Source organism: Canis lupus, chromosome 5 (genome assembly GCF_048164855.1).
Source record: "Canis lupus baileyi chromosome 5, mCanLup2.hap1, whole genome shotgun sequence".
NCBI lineage: Eukaryota > Metazoa > Chordata > Mammalia > Carnivora > Canidae > Canis > Canis lupus.
Window position 1 is genome coordinate 74,658,025 of NC_132842.1, and position 20,908 is coordinate 74,678,932.

Genomic DNA, 20,908 nt, shown 5'->3' on the forward strand with positions numbered 1-20,908 from the left:
TGAAATCACTTGTCAAAAAAAAAAAAAAAAAAAAGAAAGAAAGAAAGAAAGAAAGAAAGAAAGAAAGAAAGAAAGAAAGAAAGAAAGAAAGAAATCACTTGCCTAGGGTCTCCCAACTAGTGGGTCGTAGAGCCAGGACCAAACCATGATCCATCCGACATCAGACCTGCTGGACTTTATACTTTCCCTTATGGAAGAAAAAACATGTCTATTTGTTGAGACCTACCATGTGCCGGCACTGTGTCAGACACTTTACTTCAATCTCTAATCTGGAAGTATCATTTTCTAGAATCTCTTTACTATGCCGTTTAACATCAGAAGAGTGAGATAGTACAGTCCATATCTGAGAGAAGAAACACAGGTGTGAACCCCAGAAATACAGACACGACGGCACCCTGGCAAGTTGCCTCTTGCAGCCCCAACAGCATCCTCATCGTGTCCATTGGGTCCTGTTGGCCCCACCTCCAAACAAACCCTGAAACTAGCCTGACTCCCACCTCCCTGCCCCCACCCTAGTCCGGGCCATCATCACTTTGTGTCTGGATCCTTGCATTGCCTCTGGCCTCTGCCTTCCTCTTGTCTCACTGAAATACTATTTCCTCACAGCAGCCAGAAGATCTTGTTAAAGTGCAAATCTATCCCTCCTTGGCTTTAGCTCTGTATTAACCATGTCATTTTATTTTCTGTATTTTGATGCTTTGACATCGGGGCCTTGCTCACCCCAGAGGGACTGCCCCTCCCAAGTCTAGCCCATTCCGAGAGATAATAAACAAATCACTCTGGAGCTTGCCTTTCCAATGCAAGCCAACAGATCCAGAGCCCATACCCCAAACACCTCCTGGAGGGCTCTCTCACTCAGGGCCACTCTCCCCTTGCCCTATTCACCCCAGCGTTGGGTGCTAGACAACTGGGGCCAGCCCCTATGTCTCAGAGCCTGCGGACATGATTTATAATAGCCAATCCTAAACCACTCTATCCATTTCAGAGTGGAACTTTATCCATTCCTCCCACAGAAACCACAATAAAGGCTCTTGCCCAGGCTTTGCTCTGGCTCCCTCTGCCTCCTGACAGACCTGGTGCTTTCCCATGTGATCCCTTGGAGCATGGCATGCCCCCTCCTCTTGGGATCCTTGAATATAACAAATTGTCTTTTCTTTTTTTTTTTTTTTTTTTTTTTTACAAATTGTCTTTTCAATCATAGTTGTCTCCTGATCTGTTGGCCTTGTCACACCTAAAAACCTTTTTTAAAACCTTTTTTAAAAATAAACTATCCGGGGCAGCCCTGGTGGCTCAGCGGTTTAGCACTGCCTTCGGCTCAGGGCCTGATCTTGGAGACCTGGGATCGAGTCCTATGTTGGGCTCCCTGCATGGAGCTTGCTTCTCCCTCTGCCTGTGTCTCTGCCTCTCTTCCTCTCTGTGTGTCTCATGAATAAATAAAATCTTAAAAAAAAAAAAAAAAAAAAAACCTATCCCAGTGGTTTGCATCGCACAGAATAAAATCCAGGCTTCTTTCCATGGCCTAGAAGGCCCTGCGTGATCTAGCCCCTGCCGACCCTGCAGGACCTTGTCTCTGGCCCCTCTCTCTGACTCACTGCACTCCAGCCCACTGCCCGCTCACTACTCAGACCCAGCAAAGCCACTTCCGCCTTAGGACCTTTCCCTTGGCTCTTCCCTCCCAGAGTTCAGCATAAGTTCCCCCATCTGAGGCTCTGTGTGCCTGTTGCCTTCATGGAGAGGACTTTTCTGAACACTTGCCATCACAAAATAAAAACAGTAGCGCTTCTTGGGTGTTGTCTATGTGCCAGGCACCATTTTATACACTTTCTATGTAATCACTCTTTGAATCCTCACAACAAGCCTCTAAGGTAAGTGTTATTATTTCCGTTTTGCAAGTGAGGTAACAGGCTCAGAGAGGTTAAATGATAGGACCCAAGTCTCATAGCTAACAGGCAAGAGGGCTGGGACTGAAACGGGCAGCCCATTTCCAGAGTCCACACCCTGAATCACTGTACCTTATTTCCTGGTGCACAGTAAGTTCGTAATTAGCTATTATTATTGTTGTTGTCGTTAACAGAGGCTGAATTTCACTCTCCGCTGAGTGCAGAGCCCAACCTGGGGGCTCCATCTCTCAGCCCTGAGATCATAACCTGAGCTGAAATCAAGAATCAGATACTCAATCAGCTGAGCCGACCTGGTGTCCCTCTCCTATTTTTTTTTTTTTTCATGGAATTCAAATTCCTTTAGGCAAATCACTGTCCACTTTGCCGCCATCCTTCCTGCTCCCCAGCATCTTACACCAATTCACTTGACTTGCTTGGAATCAGAAGATAATCATGTTTCCAACCCCCCCGCTCTGGGTGGAGGGCATTCTCTTAACCAACACCCACTGTGCTGGGCACTGTACTAGGCCCACAGAGATGAATAAGATGGCATCCTTGTCCTCAAGGAGCCCATAGCATGTGGGGAGGCACCTGTCACAAGGATGTCAATGCATGTTAGGGAAGCACTAAAGAGCACAGTGGGATGCAACCAGGATTCTGCAGAGGAAGTGACATCTCTGCTGCGTCTGGAAGACTTGGCAAGAAGCATATGGAATAGTGCAGCAGGCCCAAATGGAAACAGCAGAAACACTCAGAGGTGGCTGAGTACATGTATGTCTGGGGACTAGGCAGTCACTTTGCAGGAGAAAAAAGAGTGAATCTCGCTGGCTGAAGGAAGTTAACTCAGATCTTGAAGAGCTTCTAGGCTTTCTGGTGAGGATGGTGGGCTTAGTCCTGGAGGCTGAAAGCAGTCCTAGAAGAATTTTAAGCAGGGGCTGATGTGGCATTGTTATGTTAGTAAGGGTTCCACCCCTACACACTCCCATTTTCCCAGACCTGCCAAGAACTTGGTACCCACCAGGCCAGCTCATGTTCTGCAGGCTGGCGAGGCTTTACCAGACATTTGATGGACTTGATGATAGCAAGGCAGGGGACCAGGAAGAAAAGATTGAAAGTGGGAATTCAGGACCTCCTTGGCCTCTGGGCATCTCTGAACTGGCCTAGCCTCTAAGAACCATGATGAGAGATTCTGGGAAGTAAGCCATTGCCAAGGCCAAGTAAACTCCTGAAGGCATTGAAGGAGCCAGGAAGTAGAAATGGCAACGCCTTCACCACTTTTCCCCTCCTAGGTGGAGGTGGGCCAGATGCCCAGCCTCTTCCTTTGCAGGAAATTCCTTCAGTCTGGCCTCCTTCCTCTGGGCTCCATAGTCCCTGCACCTCTCAGCCAGTGATCTAGTGACTGCTTTGGAGGTTATACCCTTAGTTGTAGAGTTAGATCTCACAGAGGAGAAATGTTGGAACAACCTCAGAGACTCCAACGTCTACCCATCCCCTCTAGCCAGGTACCAGGTATAGTCGCAGAACAGATAGATCTGGGTTTTGGTCTTGGCTTTGCCAGTTATTAACTGTAAGACCTTGCATGGGTCACCTGTGGCCTCTGTGAACCCTGTTTCCTGACCTACAAACTGAGAATGGCACTCTTGACTTCTCAGAATTATTGTGTCAATGGAACGAGATCGGGTATGCCAAACACTTGGCACAAACGTGATTCTTGTCAGTGCTGGACACTCGCAGCTGGGGTTCATTAGCTAGAGAGCTCAGGGATGGGTGAAGGTACCTTAGATGGACCACAATGGGTGGCCATGGCAGAGGACACAGCCCTTGCAAAAGCATAGAGGGTGAGAAGGCATGGCCAGATTGAAGAATGTTATGCCCCCAAGCAGTTTGCTGTGCCTGGAGCAAGAGGTGGCTGAGAATGAGATTGGACACAAGCAGGGAAAGTCAGGGTGGGAAGGGCACAGGGTGGGGCTAAAGGGGCTTGGGCTCCCTCTTCAGGCTCATTGTCATGTAGTATAGTGGTTAGGACTGTGGAATGTGATCCCCATGAACCTGCATTCAAATTCCAGTTCTGTTACTTGCTTGGGTGGCCTTGAGCAAATCACTTAGGCTCCATCTTAGCTTGAGTCCCCCCAAAAGCAGACCCCAAGACTTAGATGCTTGTAGTCTACTGGGGAGATTATTTCAAAAAGCAGAAGTAAAGTCATGGAGGTGAGTCCAGGAGAGGAGAAAAGCTAATAGGAGCCAGATACATTCATGTGAGGCTTGCTGCCGTGAGGCACTGGGGTCAGTTCCCCTGGGGACTCTGTGAGACACAGTGTGGAATTGCACCTCAAAATCATCTTAGCTCAGGATGGGAGGCACCAACTTCCTTGATGGCTCAAGGTTGGCCTTGGGGTGCAGAACACATCACCCTCTTGCCCTTCCTGGTTCATAGATGCCTAAGAAAGCCCTTGGGGGCAAGGAAGCAGGCAGAAGCAAGACCTTGGGTGGATGGCCCTCAGGGTGCTGGAAAGTACCACGCTGGCAAGGAAACTCAGAGAAGGGGTGAAGGGATCTAAGGCAGGTATCAACACTCCTATTACCTTTTTGAGCCTCTGTTCTTTTGTCTGAAAAACAAAAAGACTAGGACATACTCCCCCAGTGGGTTAAATGAGGTAAAGTATTTGAAAGTTCCTAACAACCTGACTGACACATAGTAGACAATCAAGAATTGCTAGGTATGTTTGGGCACAAATGCCAGCTCTTCATAGAATCCTTCCCTGACCATTGTTCTCCATCAGAGCATCCTGTCTGTTTCTTGCAGAACACTTAACATAGCCTGTCATTATCCTTGTTACATGTTTGTTTATTATCTCTCTCCACTAGAATGAAAGTACCATGTGGATAGAAATTTAATATCTTGGGCAGCCCGGGTTGCTCAGCGGTTTAATGCCGCCTTCAGCCCAGGGCCTGATCCTGAGGACCTGGGATCGAGTCCCATGTCGGGCTTCCTGCATGGAGCCTGCTTCTCTCTCTCTCTCTCTCTCCCTCTGTGTGTGTCTCTCATGAATAAATAAATAAAATCTTAAAAAAAAAAGAAAAAAGAAACTTAATTTCTTGATTCACTGCTTGATCTCCAGGGTTGAGCACAGGGCCTGGGACATATTAGGTGCTTCATATTTTTTGAATAGAAGAATCATTATATTGACAATAATAGAGAAGGACAGTTACTATTCTTGACCTTTATTAAGCATATACTCAATCTGTTAACAGGACATTAGACCTAGCTGGATTCATCCAGACTCCAGCTGGGGCCCAAGGCTGAAAATAGTAGGTGTAGCTGTATTCAGAGCAGGACCCTTCAACTCTTCCAACACTACCCACCAACTTCCAGGCTATATGACAAGAAAGAACTAAGAGTACTTGAGCAGCTTTCAGCCAGGACGAGAGTATTTTGGGAGAGTTTGAAGGCAGTGATTTGAAAAGAATGAAGCTGTTGCATAATTTTGCTTCTTTCCAAGGTCAGAGTCATAGAAAAACTAATGAAGTTTAAGTTTTAGAGTCCCTTCTGAGGCCCTGGGAGGGGACCTAGCAATATGTTCACATGTTCTACAAACTTTGAAAAAGTAAGATATTTAAAATTCTTTTTTTTTTTAAAGGGGGGTCTCCTAGAATTGTATAAGCTTCAAGCCTCACAAAACCTGGATCCACCTCTGCCCCCTATCAGATCCAAGCCATTTAAGTAACCAGTGATCCATGGATTAGCTCCTTGATCCTTGTGTCAACTTTGTGATGTAGATGCTATTGTTGCCCTTGTTTACAGATGAGCAAATTGAGGTCTAGAGAAGAGTTGTTGCCCAAGATCTTAGTTAGGATGTGGTAGATCTGGGATTTAAAGTTTGTAGTCAGGGTGCCTGGGTGGCTCAGTGGTTGAGTGTCTGCCTTTGGCTCAGGGCATGATCCCGGGGTCCTGGGATCAAGTTCCACATCGGGTTCCCTGCAGGGAGCCTGCTTCTCCCTCTGCCTGTGTCTCTGTCTTTCTCTCTCTGTGTCTCTAATGAATAAATAAATAAAATCTTAGAAAAAAAATAAAGTTCATAGGGTGCCTGGGTGGCTCAGTGGGTTAAGTATCTGACTCTTGGTTTCAGCTCAGGTTATGACCTCAGGGTCATGATCTCAGGATCCTGATCTCAGGGTTGTGAGATCTAGCCCTGCATGAGGAGTCTGCTTGAGGACTGCCCCTCTCCTCTCTACCCCTTCTCACTCTCACTCTCTCTCTCTCTCTCAAATTAAAAAAAAAACCTTGAAAAAAGTTTGTAACCTATCTCCAGGGCCCAGATCCTTAACTACAATGCTTTCCAATGGTATATATCTGTTTTCTTGTCCATTTTCCCTACCAGCTGTGACATCTCCAAGGACATGAAGGCAAGTAATTTCTACACTCAGCACCCAGTCTGGAGCAGACATTAACATATGTTGGTATATAAGAAAGAAGAAAGCAGCCCCTGACCTTCAGGAGCTGGCCTGGGATTCACAGTTGACCTTTGGTGTTCCTAACCTGAACAGAAACAATGCCACAGAACAGCATCATGAGAAGAGGCCATGTCCAAGATGGATCAAGATACAAACAGGATCACGTCATAATCACGTCTGAACGTAGACAAAATGAACATTGAACATTGTCCGAAACACAAAAAACACTAACCATCCCCTATCTTGGCTAATAAAAGAGACTATTGCTTCTTACTAATGACAACTTTCACCTTAGTGAACTCTTCCCTCCTTCTAGATAAAATTTAGATCCCTAGTCATAGATTTACCCTTTACTCCTGGATAACATTCAATCTAGAGCAAAGCCTTGCTTCCTCCAAGCCTCCCTGAAATCATCTAACAAAAGCCCCAATTCTAAGTCTTTTCTGATACCCTCTGTCTGTGATGACCCACATTTCCCAATCATGCATGTTCTCCCTCACTGCAATGAGTATCCAACTTACTCAATTACAGCTGTGTTTCTGGTGGTCCTTTACTGCGGTAGAAATAACACAGTATCACCCATCTATGGATCATTGAGCATAAAATATCACTGTCAAAAGTTACAAAGCCTTGCTCATCCAAAACTAGTTGATGGTGATAGAAAAATACTGGCTCCCTCTGGAGGATGAGTGGTTATAAACTAGGAAGGGACATGAGGCAACCTTTCAGGGTATTGGAAATGTTCCACATTTCATTTTTTTTAAAGATTTTATTTATTTATTAATGAGAGACACAAAGAGAGAGGCAAGACACAGGCAGAGGGAGAGAAGCAGCCTCCAGGCAGGGAGCCTACCATGGGACTCGATCCCAGGTCTCCAGGATCACACCCTGGGCGGAAGGCAGGCACCAAACCGCTGAGCCACCCAGGTGTCCCTAAATGTTCCACATTTCAAACTAAGTGTTTTGCATTTCAAATGTTGGGTTTTTAACAGAAGATTTTTTTTGGGGGGGGGGAGGGAGAGGGAGAGAGAGAATCTCAAGCAGATTCCCCACTGAGTGCAGAGCCTGCCTCAGCTCCATCCCAGGAGTCTGAGATCATGACCCAAGCCTAAATGACTAGTTGGATGTTCAACCGACTGAGCCATCTGGGCACCCCTATTTATCTATTTGAGAGAGAGAGAGAGAGAGAGAGCAGGAGTGTGCACACATGTGAGGAGAGAAGGGGCAGAAGGGGAGGGGTAAGGAGAAGGGGAGGGAGAAGTGGCTATGAGCTGAGTGTGGAGCCAGACTTGGGGCTCAATCTCATGGTCCTGAGATCACAACCTTTGCTGAAACCAAGAGTCAGATGCCCAAATGACTGCACCACCCAGGTGCCCCAACCTACATAAAATGTTTAAACAGAAAAAGATGAAGCGATACACTTAATATTAACACACTTTACACACTTTTTGTATACATATTATACTTTGATTTTTAAAAGTGTTGTCCAACAACTTTGGCAGGTAGTGGGGAGGACAGGAAATCCAAACTGGTCACTTAAATATCACTTTAGTAACTTAGCAACAAGGAGAAGGCTAGAGTAGGATGGTAGCCAACTGGAAGGGAATCTTGGGCTGTCGGAGGATGGGATCTATGATGAAAGTCTGGAAAATCAACTGCTTGCTGAAAACTTAAAGCATTTGGGTTGTTTATCCCAGAAAAGACTAGATTAGAAGGAAATGCAATTAAACTCAAATATTCTATTTTGCAATAGGAATTTCAGCCCCAAACAGAGCTTCCTAATGGTGACAAAAGAGGCAAAAGGAGGCTGTGATGTCCCCGTGCCTGGGAAGTTGAAAAGTCAGTTGCCCAGCAAATACACCCACCATAGCCTGGTCTGGGAGTAGGAGACAGAGGAATGACCCCAGATGCTCCTTTCATGACCGGGGACTCTGGTTTAGTCATGGGTGTCCTGGCCCAGTTGCAGAGCACCGATTAATTAGTGCCAAAGAGAGCATTCTCGGATGTGCACTAAGCTTTTTATATTCTGCTGTCACTCCACTGACCACAGCTTTAATTAAATCCCAGGCTTAATTAGCACAGTGCGGTACTGCCATCACTATTTCCTGATGACTTTATCTTGGTTCCTGGAAAGATGGTGGTGGTGACAGTGTCAAGAGCAGGGGTGAGGCTAAAGAAGACTAAATCAGGGACTCCAGACACTGTTGATTTGAGGGTATGTGAGATGGGGGTGGGTGGGGATCACCTGTAGGATTCAGCACCTGACCTTGGAGAGCTCACAATTTCTTGGAGAATTAAAACTCCCACCTAGGAGATGGCACAAGGCGGTGTGATTGGTAAGGTGCACACAAATGAGAGGTGCACATGAGAGGTGCACACAAATATCCCAGCAACTGAGAGCGGGTAGAGGTTCTTTAGGACTGGAGGAATCAGCAAAGCTTCATGGGGAGGAGGGCCTATCTGACCTTTAAAGGAAGACAGGATTAGAGGAGCCACCAGGCAGGCTACCCACCTAGTGGAGGGAGGAGCATGAGTGAAAGAGTTGAGGTAACCACAGAAACCTGACACATCTCAAGAATGGCCAAGAGGTGAAGGTAGCCAAAGGCAGAGCAGAAAAGTGATCCCTGTCAGAGAACAGCATGAGCACCACTTCCGGGGAAGTGGTGGGGGGCCAGGTTGAGGAGGACCTCCAATGCCAAGCTGAGACAGGGAAACCTAAGGGAACCCATCAGAGTTTTAAAAAGCTGTTTTTTTTTTCCTTTGCTCCTTTTTGGGCTTCTATTCTTGCTAGGATCTGTACCCCCGCCCTACACATGCCTTATTTTATGTACGTCCTTCTTGTAAGGGACAAAGAGTGATATCTTTGGAGTCTTCCAGCACAATATATACTATCTAAGGAACTAACAGGCAGAGCCATCATGTGCATATTCCAGACCACTGGTGCTGGACATCTCAACGCCCAGACCCCCGGCTCCAAGGAGTGAGTGACTTATGATTGGACATCTGGCCCCCATCCTTGTTCTGAGCAGTTCCTGGATGCCTGAGAGGACATGTGCATCACACCACCATTGGCAATAAATCCCCCAGACCCCAAGCACAGACCAGACTCATGCTCCTTTCCTTTCCGAGTCTCCGAGACTCTATCTGCTGTTTCTATAGCCTCAATAAACCGCTTTCACTTCCTGCTGGCTCGAGTTTGAGTCCCATCCCACATGAAGCCAAAGACCCTCTTCTCTTGCCTCGTCCTGCAGGACCCCCTCTGGTTCCTCCTCGGACCCTGCCTGCCTGCATCAAAGCTAAGTTGGGACCTCATTCAGTAGGTAGTCGGGAGCTGCTGAAAGTGTTTAAGTCACTTGAATGATCCAAATTTCTTCTAGTTTACAAGACTCTTGAGGGTGTGGCTCTACCTACCTCCTCGGGTGTCTCTCCATCCCTCACACTCTTGGGCTTCAGCCTGAGTGTAGGACACTCTTCACACTCCCTGCACTCCTAAGTCCCATTCCCTCAATTCCCAATCTTAGTGTCTGTCTAAGAAGCCTCAAGGACAGGGTCCCGTTTACCCGAAGCCTGAGCAGGTGCCCCCTTTCAGGATTCCCTCAACCCCCTAGAGAACCCCCTAGCGCTGTGCTGTAATTCTTCATTTGTCGGAATCCTCCGCTAGACTGTGATGTCATCTGAGGCGAGGGACAGCACCTGGTTCACCACCGTGTCCCTAAGAACCAGCACTTGAGCAGCAAAGGGGTGACGGACGGATGGAGGGGCTGGGCTGGGGGCGGGGAGGACCAGCGATCGCTCAGCCTCCTCCCCCCTGTTCTCCCTCCGGGAGCTTCTGAAGGAGGACAATGGAAAAGCGCCAAGTGTCAACAGGTAACGGGCTGGTACAACATGTGCGCTTCATTTTAATGATCAGCTTCATACTCTCACAGAACGCAGAATGGGGGTAATCAAAAAAAAAACTCCGACCTTCTCCCCAGCCCCCCACGCCAGCACCTCCCTGAGACTAAAACGAAGCCCTGGCAATCCCGAGGCACGCCCGGGAGCTATTTGGGGAGCGGCGAGGCGGAGGGTTACTAGCCGGAACTATACGCGGTAACCCTCCGCTCGAGGCTTGGAGTCGTGGCGGCGACGCCTCGACCACCAGGGGGAGGAATCGCGCCGCAGCCCGGGTCTTGTTTCACCCAACAATGAGGGGCCGCCTGCCACTCTGGGGATTGTAGTCTGAAGGTCGCGATCTTGCGCGGTGCACGCCGGGAGTTGTAGTTCCAGGCAAGGAGGAGGGGAAGGCTTCTAAGCGCCAATGATGAGTTCTGGAAACTACACCTACCAGAGGGCCGCGAGCCCCGGAGTAGTCACCGGTTTCCGTCGAGTCGACTGTCTGGGATACTCCTGAAGGGTCAACTTGACCGGGTAAGTTGGGGGAGGAGGAAGCTCTTCTGTTCTGAACTGAGGTATCAGCCGACTTTGTCCTCCTCCAGCCCGGTTTGGGGGCTGCTCGTCTCGATCCTAGAAAGTCTGCATTAATCCTTCATCCTTTTCTGTTTCCTCTTCAGACACCTCCGGTATCTACCTGCACCCTTAACGCTCCCACTGTCACCTGGCGCCCTCGCTCCCGGCGCGCCTGGAGCCCCCGCCTGAGCCCAGGTCTGAGGCCCCAGCCTCCACCGCCCTACGCGGAGCGCTCACCGTGACCTCCCAGAAACCCGGGCTGCTGTAGGCTCCACGCCTCCTGTGTGCTTCTCTCTTACTCTCCCTTTCCGCTTTTTCATGCTAGTGGAAGAAGGGTCGCCATTCCTACTTCCCGCTCGGTGGCGGAGCCCGGACTCAGCCGACCCGGGGTCTAGTCCACCTCTGCGGCTCGCTCGCTGTGTGACCTCGGGCGGCCCAAGCAGTGTCCGTGGGACTCCCGCTCTTCGTTTACAAAACCTCCGTCTTAGGCGGAGGCTCTTTTGTGGAGCCAATAAGCTAATAGGTGTGAAAGGGCTTTAAAAAAAAAAAAAAAACTGTGAAGCCTCCACCAGCGAGAGAGGTTATTTTTGTTATAATTGTTGATGCTCTGGAACACTCTTCTCTTGGCTCCTTTTCTGTCTCTGCCCCCTTGTTGCTCAAGTCTGCCCCTTGAGGGCTTGGTGTCTCCGTTCTCTAAGAGCAGGATATTTCCTCACTTCCTCCAGAGACCAAAGGTCAGACTAATGAGCTTTAAACCTCCAGAGAGCTTTGTCTGAAAGGAAGCCCCAGAGAAGGGCTTATCTTGGACTCTGTCCTCAAATAGCCAGTGATGAAAAGTCCACACAGCTGGCAAAAGGGTGGTTGGTTTCTCCTCACTGGAAACAGGATCCCAGCAGGAGATGGACAGCTGCGTTGTAGGCATTGTCCATTGCTTTTGGGCTCTCATGGGGCTTTTTAAGTACACTCTGATTTTCATGGGAGTCTTTTAGACTCAAAAAGGCTGGGAGGAAAGAATCCATTTTGCCAAAGGGTTTAATACAGAAAAAAAAAAAAAAAAAAAAAAAAAAGAAAGAGACCTTGGCCAGGTATGGTGAAAGAAGGACATAGCATTGTTAATTTTTAGCATTTTGTGAGCACTTAAAGTGTACCAAGCCCTAGGCAATATCCCGTTTCTTATTTACTTTTTAAAAACATTTTTTTTATTTTCTCAATTTTCTTATTTAAATTTAACCTTTGAAGTACCTTCATTTTACTTATAAGGAACTTAGGCTCAGAGAGGTCATACTATAATAACTATTGTAGTTAGAGCTACCATCTCTGGTTAGAGTGCCGTCTCCATGTCAGGTATTTTATATACATTATTTTATTTAATCCTCAACAATTTCATGAGTGCTATTATTTCTGTCATATGGGTAAATTCTCAGAGGCTTAGAATTTAACGAGCTTGCTCAAGATCACGACCAATTAGGAATTGGAATTCAGACTGTCACCAAAGCCTTTCTTTATACACTATACCAAATAGACTTATTTTGGGGTAAAAAAAGACAAAGAATTGAGAGGGTTTAAATCAAAGCCAAGTAAAGGAGCATTTTACTGGGTTCTTAGTACATAAGGAAAGCATGAAGATAGATGGTTTGGCCTATAGAGAAGTATAAAACACAGCCTTTATTTATTTTTTAAATTTTTATTTATTTATGATAGTCACACAGAGAGAGAGAGAGAGGCAGAGAGAGAAGCAGGCTCCATGCACCGGGAGCCCGACTTGGGATTCGATCCTGGGTCTCCAGGATCCCGCCCTGGGCCAAAGGCAGGTGCTAAACCGCTGCGCCACCCAGGGATGCCAAACACAGCCTTTATATAGTATGTGGTATATCCAAAGAAATGGTATAAGGTATAATTGTGTAAAAATTAAATCAGATTAATTGGATAAGTTAATTATTGAGACCTAGAACATGCTTCTAGGTGGCCATGGGGATTGAACCAAGTGAAATCATAGTCATTATTTCATTAATCTAAAATGGTGGGCTAGGACACTATATACATTCCGTAAATGTTTGCATACATGCATCCCTGGATAAAAAGTCCTATGTATCATCTGGACCAGAAGTTCTCAAACCTTGCGAGAAACATGGGGAGCTTTTAAAAACTGACCTTTGGGAACGAGGACCCTAAAATCTATATTTTTGAAACTTTCCCAGGTGTTTGTGACGAAAGATTCAGGAACCTCTGAACTAGGTTCTATCTGGGCCACTTGTAGGCAAGTCACTGAGTTAAAACTGCCCAGAATTGGTACTGATCCTAGAGCTATCTTAAGGCAGCCCATGATTGGCTAGCAGGTGAGGGATGTGGACAATGCTTAGAGTTGAGAGGGGGGCAGGAAGGACTTGTTAAAACACAGAGAACCAGAGATTTCACTGGGCCTTTATGAATGGGGTAGGCTTACATGGGTGGAGAAGCTTCTAGACAGGCACCACCATAAATTGTTTGGATGAGGCAAGCAAAAGAAGGTAGAGACCCCTGGGCTGATTTCCTTGGAAAATTATATGGCATTTATGAGGAAGGACTCTGGATACTCTGGCTGGGTATTTCTTAGGCAAAATTGGATTTTTCCATCTCCCCATTGTCCTCGAACATCAGTTAATGTAAGCCCAAGGAATGTAGACTCATTTTTGTGTATGCCTCACTCTGGCCAATTAACTTTAGTTTGTATTTGTTTCCAAACTTAATGATTCCCCCAGAAACTTTCTAGGACTGCTAGAGAGTTCTACTCCCCTTCTCTTTAGCAGTTTTTTTTTTTAATTTTTTTAAATTTTTTTTTTTATTTTATGATAGTCACAGAGAGAGAGAGATAGAGGCAGAGAAACAGGCAGAGGGAGAAGCAGGCTCCATGCACCGGGAGCCCGATGTGGGATTCGATCCCGGGACTCCAGGATCGCGCCCTGGGCCAAAGGCAGGCGCTAAACCGCTGCGCCACCCAGGGATCCCCTCTTTAGCAGTTTTTAACTCCATTCACTCATCCTGATTTCTGTCCCAAGCACTGTTCTCTATATGGGGTGAATCTCTTCCTATAAATTACTGTCATTCTGGTCACCCAGTCCTGAACCCTGACTCATCTTTGGCTCTTCTATCTCCCTTGCCTCCTCAAATCTACTCATTTGCCAAATCCTGTTGTTTCTACTTTTCACTCGATCAACAATATTTCCTAGATAGTCCCTAAGAGGCAGGTACCACACGAGTGCTTTATTTTATTTATTTATTTTTTTAAAGATTTTATTTATTTATTCATGAGAGACACAGAGAGAGAGGCAGAGACACAGGCAGAGGGAGAAGCAGGCTCCACGCAGGGAGCCCGATGTGGGACCCAATCCTGGGACTCCAGGATCATGCTCCGGGCCAAAGACAGGCACCAAACCGCTGAGCCACCCAGGCGCCCCTACATGAATGCTTTAAATGCATTGTTTTATTTTATCTTCCCAGCAACCCTATGAGGATGGATAGTTTCCCGTTGTACCGATGAGGAATCAGGCTTACTTAGTGAGATCAGAGGATCTGCCCAAAGTTAAACTAGGTGGCAAAGGAACTGAGCTCAAACTTGACTCTTTTAGACTTAATATCACTCATTTCCAGAGTAGATTCCAGCTCCTTGGCCTAGCACTCGAGAGACTGCTACCCTCCAAACCCGTGATACCTTTTTCTTATCACGTGTGCTTTCTTACCTCTGTGTCTTAGCTTATGCACTTTCTTCTACTTGAAAGTCAACTTTTGTCATCTTCCTTGCCCTCCACTGCCAAGCTACAGAAGTGTGCTTCTCACAACTCCTACATCTGATCACCTTAACTGTCCCTCATTTTTGGCCGTTAGAACTTGGAGCTGCTTCATTGTCATGTGGGTGACATGTATCACGTGCCCTTGCCGTAGGTCTTCTCTGTGTGTGTGCCCTCAGAGACAAGGGGAAAAGGTCAGGGTGTGAGACTGAGCAGCACGTACTCAACTTCTCTCTGGCTAACCAGTCCATGGACTGCATCAGTTAGTTCCTTTTTTAAAAGAATTGCATTCTACCACTACAGAGTAATAGAAAGAAAATCATTTGTTATGTTCTTAAGTTAAATAGAATGATGTTAGGATTATTGGTTATTTGAGGTTTGCCACTGGACCAGACAGTTGGAAGTTGGCATCCAGGAGATCTTTGTGTAATAATTGTTCTGCTTGTGACGTTGTGCAGCTCACTTAACTTCTGAAGGCCTTGGTTTGTTCATCAGTACATGTATGTAGTGGGGAGGGTGGGAAATGATTGTGGTGAGGATTGATAGAAATGGTCTCTAAGGCCTTTTCTTTCCCAAACACACTTGGGCTTGAACTTTCTGATCCATCCCAGAGTGTCTTTTTTTTTTCATCCCAGAGTGTCTTAAAGCAGAATAGCATAATGGCTAAAAATATGGGTCTGGGACTCACTGTATTATTGGTTTAGATGCTTTTGGTTCAGGCAATGGAAATCTAAAGTCAAATTTTTTTTAAAGATTTTATTTATTTATTCATGAGAGACACAGAGAGAGAAAGAGGCACAAACACAGGCAGAGGGAGAAGCAGGCCCCATGCACGGAGCCTGACACAGGCAGGACTCGATCCCGGGTCTCCAGGATCACACCGTGGGCTGAAGGCAGCATTAAACCGCTGAACCACCCAGGCAGCCCAAGTCAATTGATTTTAACAAAAAGGGGATTTACTGACTCGTGTAACTAGAAAGTCCAGGAGTGGGTCAGGTTTTTCAGGTATAGTCTAATCTAGAGATTCCTTTTTAAGTTTTTTTTTGTTTTTTTGTTTTTGTTTTTGTTTTTTTTTTTTAATATGAGAGAGGGAGAGAGAGCACAAGTTGGGTGAGGGGTGGAGGGAAATGCAGACTCCCTGCTGAGCTGGAAGTCCCAAGACTCCAGGATCATGACCTGAGCTGAAGGCAGATGTTTAACCGACTGAGCCACCCAGGTGCCCCCAATCTAGAGATTCTTAATGTCTTCACAAAAATGACTCTATTTCTCTGATTCTCTCTGCCATCCTCCTTGGGTAGCTTCATCCTCAAGGTAGCAAAGTGACTGCAACATTTCAAGGCTTCGTATCTGTCATCACTCTAGTTCAAAACAAGAAAGAACATTTCCATCCTCAACCATCAAAGCCCTGGGCTTTACTCTGAATGGACCAACTGTGTTATGCAGCCACTCTTCATCCAGATACTGACCAGGGCATACCAAAGGGTGATTGGCTCAGGTCAATTAAGGCTCAAGTCTAAGAAGTCTACAGGTCAGCCCAACCCAAGTCACAAGGGTACTGCATAGGAGGGCAAAATAGAATGGATATCGACAAGTTTGCCCATATTCTCCTCTGTTACAGCCATATTGCCTGTGATCAAATTCTGGCTCTGTTAACTTTATGTTCTTGGGGGCAATTACCTAAGTTGGTCAAGCATCAGTCATCAGTTTCCTCATCTCATTTTTTCAATTAATAATGTATTAAAGCACTTGGTGTAATTCCTGGCCCTCCATAATGTCATGATGACGATGCTGCTGGGGATGAGATTAAAGAGGGATAGAGAGCAATGGCATTGGCCCCAATTTAGGGAGCAGCCTAGTTAAAGAAATGTCTGCTAGTCAGGAACACGCACACCTGCCACGTTGAAGGCTCCTGTTTGATCTACTGCCATATCATAGTCTTCTCTGTCTCTGCCCTTTCTTTTTCATGTGTCCTGTGTAGAAATGCTTTCCTTCCTCTCCCCATCTCTAAATCTTCCTCATATCTCACGCCTAGCCTAAGTTCCGCTTTTATAGTCAGTAGTTTAGGTCCGTGTTTTTGTAGACATATAACTGTGTCTCCCCATGAGCAGGATCAGTAGGGGTTAAGAGCTTGGGTCTGGATTAGACAGACCTGGCATTGCTGCCCAGAAGCAGGATAACTTGGGAAAGTTATTCAACCATTCTGTGCCTTACTTTCCTCATCTGTAAACAGGGTGTCCATAGGACCTTCCACAGAGAGTTGTGGAGAGAATGAATAATGTACTGTATAGAAAGAGCTTAGTTCAGTGCTGACACAGTGAATCTTAGACATTATTATTCCTGGTCCCATGAGGACATGATCCAGGTTATGTTGTCTGCAGAGGTTGTGCTGAGTATAAACACTTGGCAGTTTTTTTTTTTTTTTAAAGATTTATTTATTTAAGAGAAACCATGAAAGTGTGAGTGAGGGGAGGGGCAGAGGGAGAGGGAGAGAATCTCAAGCAGACTCCCTGCTGAACTTGGAGCCTGCTGCAGGCCTCCATCTCACAACCCTGAGACCGTGACCTGAGCTGAAACCAAGAGTTGGATGCTCAACTGACTGCGCCACCCATGCGCCCCCTTGGCAGTGGGTTTGGGGGAACATTGGAAGCTCTCTCCTTTTCCCAACCATCTCTTCACCCTGCTCTCAACACCAAAAAAGCAGCCCTTAAGCCTTGGCAAAGTCGGTGTAGCAAAGTAGATGACGAAGACTGGGTGAGTCCCCAGCAGGGAGATGGGATAACAGTGGACATGATAGCAGATAGAAGTGGACATGATAACAGATAACACATAGAAGCAACAGGAAGCTAAGAGGAAACCAGCAAGAGGCTCTTCTGTGTTCCACCTTCAGCCATCAAGTTCAGCACTGTCCAGGTTGTTTGTTTCAACTGGTGATGAAATGGGGGTGAACCAGTCCATGAGCTTCCCACCTGTCACAGGACCCCACCATGTAGGCTGCGGGGATGTGATGGAGGGCCAGGGTCTCGAGGTAAGTGTCTCCAGCTCTGTCCCCACACATCTCCGCTGCTGCTTCTGCACCATGACTTGTCAGTAGCCAATCTAATGGTGTGATTCTCAGTGGGGGAAACTGAGTTAGAGCTGGTCTGGATTTGGTTATAGAGCCCCCAGGTCTGTCTTCCCTGACCTTTTTCTTCCTATTTCCAGTTAGAAACATCTTGGTAGCCAGAGATGGGTTCTTTTGCCACTAGGATGAAAGGGGGGCTCAAGCTCCAAAGGCAGGTCTCAGATCCCCTGTCCTGTCTTGGGAGCAGATGTCTTATCTGGAAAGGTTTTCAGTCTCATCTCAGTCTGAAGGTATGAGGAGGAGCAGTGAACCATGGTGGTGGCCTCTGACTTCCCAACCTGGGTAGGAAGACATGCTCCTCTTTCTCCTTTCCTGCCTTTATCTGTTTTTCCTCCTGCTTTGGTTCTGGACCTTCCCTCCACCAGTTCCTAGGTGCTTCTCTGCTGGCCCTTGGACTCCCATCTCTCTTCGAGAAGCACATACTTCCTGTTAACCCCTCTCCTACTCCCATGTGAAATGAGTGTGCTGCTGCTTCCTAAGGGCCAGCCTAGACGACTGGCCTGGGTGACCCACTGATGTCACCCCATCCAGCATGAGGGCTGATCTCCTTCCCTGGGCCCCTTCAGGCCTGGGCTCAGGGACAGATTTAAATCTTTCTGATCCAAGGACTGAAAATATTTTGGTGTTCTCCAAACGTAATTTAAAATGCAGTCGGCTATTTGAAATAGCATAAGCCTTACGTGTATGCTAAAAATAATATTGCTTCTTTCTGGATTTTCTGAATGCAAAATTCAGGTATATGAATTGAAGCTTCAGTGCCCCACTTTGGTGGCTTACTTTGCTGGCCCCCCCAAATACCCACTGAGTGTGCCCTTTGGGAAATTCAGCAGAGCTTAGGCTTCTTGCTCTGAGCAGTTGCTCTCTTCTTTCCTACAGGGGAGCTTCTTTCGACTCTTCTACCCCTGCCAAGAGTCAGAGGAGACCACCGAGCAGCCTCTGTGGATTCCCCGCTATGAGTACTGCACTGGCCTGGCCAATTACCTGCGGTTTAATAAGCGCTGGGGCGGGCTGCTGTTCAGCTTGGCTATGGGTAAGTGCTGGCCTCACCCCCACATTTCCTAGCTTCTTGGTTATGTTCCTAGGAGATCCCTAGGTAGACACAGTACTGTCCTGCTGGCATTGTCCAGCCCTTTTGTTGTGGGGCGTGCATTAGTCAGTGTGGTGTGGAGAGTTGGGAGGGGATTATATACATAAGAGTTTTGGTTACAGAATTAGATTGTCCTGGATTTGAATCCTGACTTTATCGTTTACAGTTCTCTTTAGCTCTCCTCTCTGGGTAAAGTCACATTGAATCATCAACTTTCCCTAACGGCCCCACCAATTAGGAACTCTACCCAACTTCCTTCGCATCTCAGGGGTTTACCCCATAGTTGTTCAGTACTTCTTTGCATTTATCTTCCCATTTTCTATTATATTTGTGCTTTCTAGGGAAGAAAGGGTGAAAGAAAAGGTGATTGCCCTGGACTGCTCAAGGGCAAAAGGTAGTTCTCCATTGAGGTGGGGCATATGTCCCCACCCATGCCTAGGCCAGGCTGCCCTTGGGATTACAACTTTGGGCAGCCAGAGATTCTATACCCCGTGTCTCTGCTAGGATCGTGTCGCCTGCCTGTTAGCTGGAACGGCCCGTTTAAGGCAAAGGACTCTGGATACCCCTTGATCATCTTCTCCCATGGCATGGGAGCCTTCAGGTAAGAGCTTCTATCCCTCAGACCTTGTCATATTCCTTAACTGGTGACAGCTGCTGAGTCTTAACTTATTCTCAGAGGGCAGAGACACAGACATTTCCATCTGCCAGCTGTCTCTTCTGCCATCTGCTTCATTCCGTAGCACTGGGTCCACCTTCCCCAAGCCCCCTTCACCTGGTGGAGTCTTTCATCGGGCTTCACATCCTTTGCTTCTCATGTTGCTGCATTTATAAATAAATAAACATAACTTATTTTACGTTTATATTCTATTTAAACATAAACACTTACAAATAAACACTTAGCTCGTGTAACAACACGAGAAGTATTAGGAGTTTGAGCTTTATAGTCAAAGTTATTTCTTCGGTATCCATGAAGGGACAGCTCTGCCGTGGCACTGACCAAGCAGTAAGATGGGCTCACTCTCTGCACACCTGCAGCTCAGAGCCTCACCTGTGAGTCTCAGCCACCACCCCTGTGCTCCGTGTGAGTTCGGGACGGTTGTAGAACTCTTCAGGCCTGGATTTCATCGTTTGTCAGGTGGGAATGCTGCTCCCATCGCATGGTCTGTGAGGATTCGGTTAGACAGGTACCGAGTAAGCGTACACACACACAGTTTTCTCGGTTTCTCTACGTGCAGGAACATGGGATGGTGAACATGGGATGATCTCTCTTACCAGACTTCGGGAAACTCTGCCTGATTTTTGTAAGGCCATATCCATTCCAAATTCTCGTGAATCCTGATTTCTGTACCTTGCTGTGTCTTAGAATTTAATAACTTTAGTCTATATGTTCCTGTTTAAATTTGTGAATATTCTGACTATACATTCATTATCAACACATAAGTCTAGTTTAGGTCCTAGAGTGTTACACATCTTAAAGGTGTCTGTTTTTGTGTCCCCACCCTCCAAGCCATTGTCCAGTCAGGGAGATCTGCTTTTTGTTTTGCTTTTTTTAAAAGATTTATCCATTTATTTGAAAGAGAGAGAGAGAGAGCATGAGTGAGCATGGGGGGGGGGGTGGCAGAGGGAGAGGGAGAATCTCAGACTCCCTGCTGAGTATAGAGCCCAATGTGGGGCTCAATCCCAGGACCCTGAAATCATGACCTGAGCCCAACCAACTGAGCAACCCAGGTGCCCCCAGGGAGATCTGTTTTAATCTTTTTTTTTTTTTTTAAGATTTTATTTATGTATTCATGAGAGACACACAGAGAGAGAGAGAGAGAGAGAGAGAGAGGCAGAGACACAGGCAGAGGGAGAAGCAGGCTCCACCTAGGGAGCCCGACCCAGGACCCCATCTCAGGTCTCCAGGATCAGGCCCTGGGCTGAAGGCAGCACTAAACCGCTGAGCTCCCTGGGCTGCCCATGGGAGATCTATTTTAAAAGCAAATAGGGTCGTGTCATTTCAGCACCTAGAACAGTGCCTGGCAGATAGTAGATGCTTAGTAAATATTTGTTGAATGGATGAATGCACGTCACTTCCCTGCTTAGTCTTTGTAATCGCCCTTTGAGCTTAATACAGCTCTCAAAGTTTCCCACCTTGTTTCTTACTACTTGCCCCACT

The 20,908-nt window shown here is 46.8% G+C and overlaps 1 protein-coding gene and 1 long non-coding RNA gene across 12 annotated transcripts in view; one reads left to right on the forward strand and one right to left on the reverse strand.

The window, feature by feature from the left end:
• Positions 1-276: 276 nt before the first annotated feature.
• On the reverse strand, positions 277-11,846 carry LOC140634156 (uncharacterized). The gene is made up of 2 exons (XR_012031675.1): positions 9,744-11,846; positions 277-2,793 (listed from the first exon to the last, which is right to left on the reverse strand). It is a non-coding gene; the product is annotated as an uncharacterized lncRNA (long non-coding RNA).
• PAFAH2 (platelet activating factor acetylhydrolase 2) overlaps positions 10,019-20,908 on the forward strand; it is a 31,493-nt gene continuing 20,603 nt past the window's right edge. The window contains exons 1-5 of one of the 11 annotated variants that reach the window (XM_072827722.1): positions 10,019-10,199; positions 10,883-11,060; positions 17,430-17,567; positions 18,540-18,693; positions 19,255-19,351. In XM_072827722.1, coding sequence (XP_072683823.1) covers positions 17,478-17,567; positions 18,540-18,693; positions 19,255-19,351 — 341 coding nt within the window. In that variant the 5' untranslated portion in view covers positions 10,019-10,199; positions 10,883-11,060; positions 17,430-17,477. Of the gene's footprint in view, positions 10,200-10,226; positions 10,740-10,882; positions 11,061-11,335; positions 11,513-16,081; positions 17,294-17,429; positions 17,568-18,539; positions 18,694-19,254; positions 19,352-20,908 lie in introns of those variants that run through there. The other 10 variants (XM_072827723.1, XM_072827721.1, XM_072827719.1 and 7 more) reach the window with 10 other exon arrangements.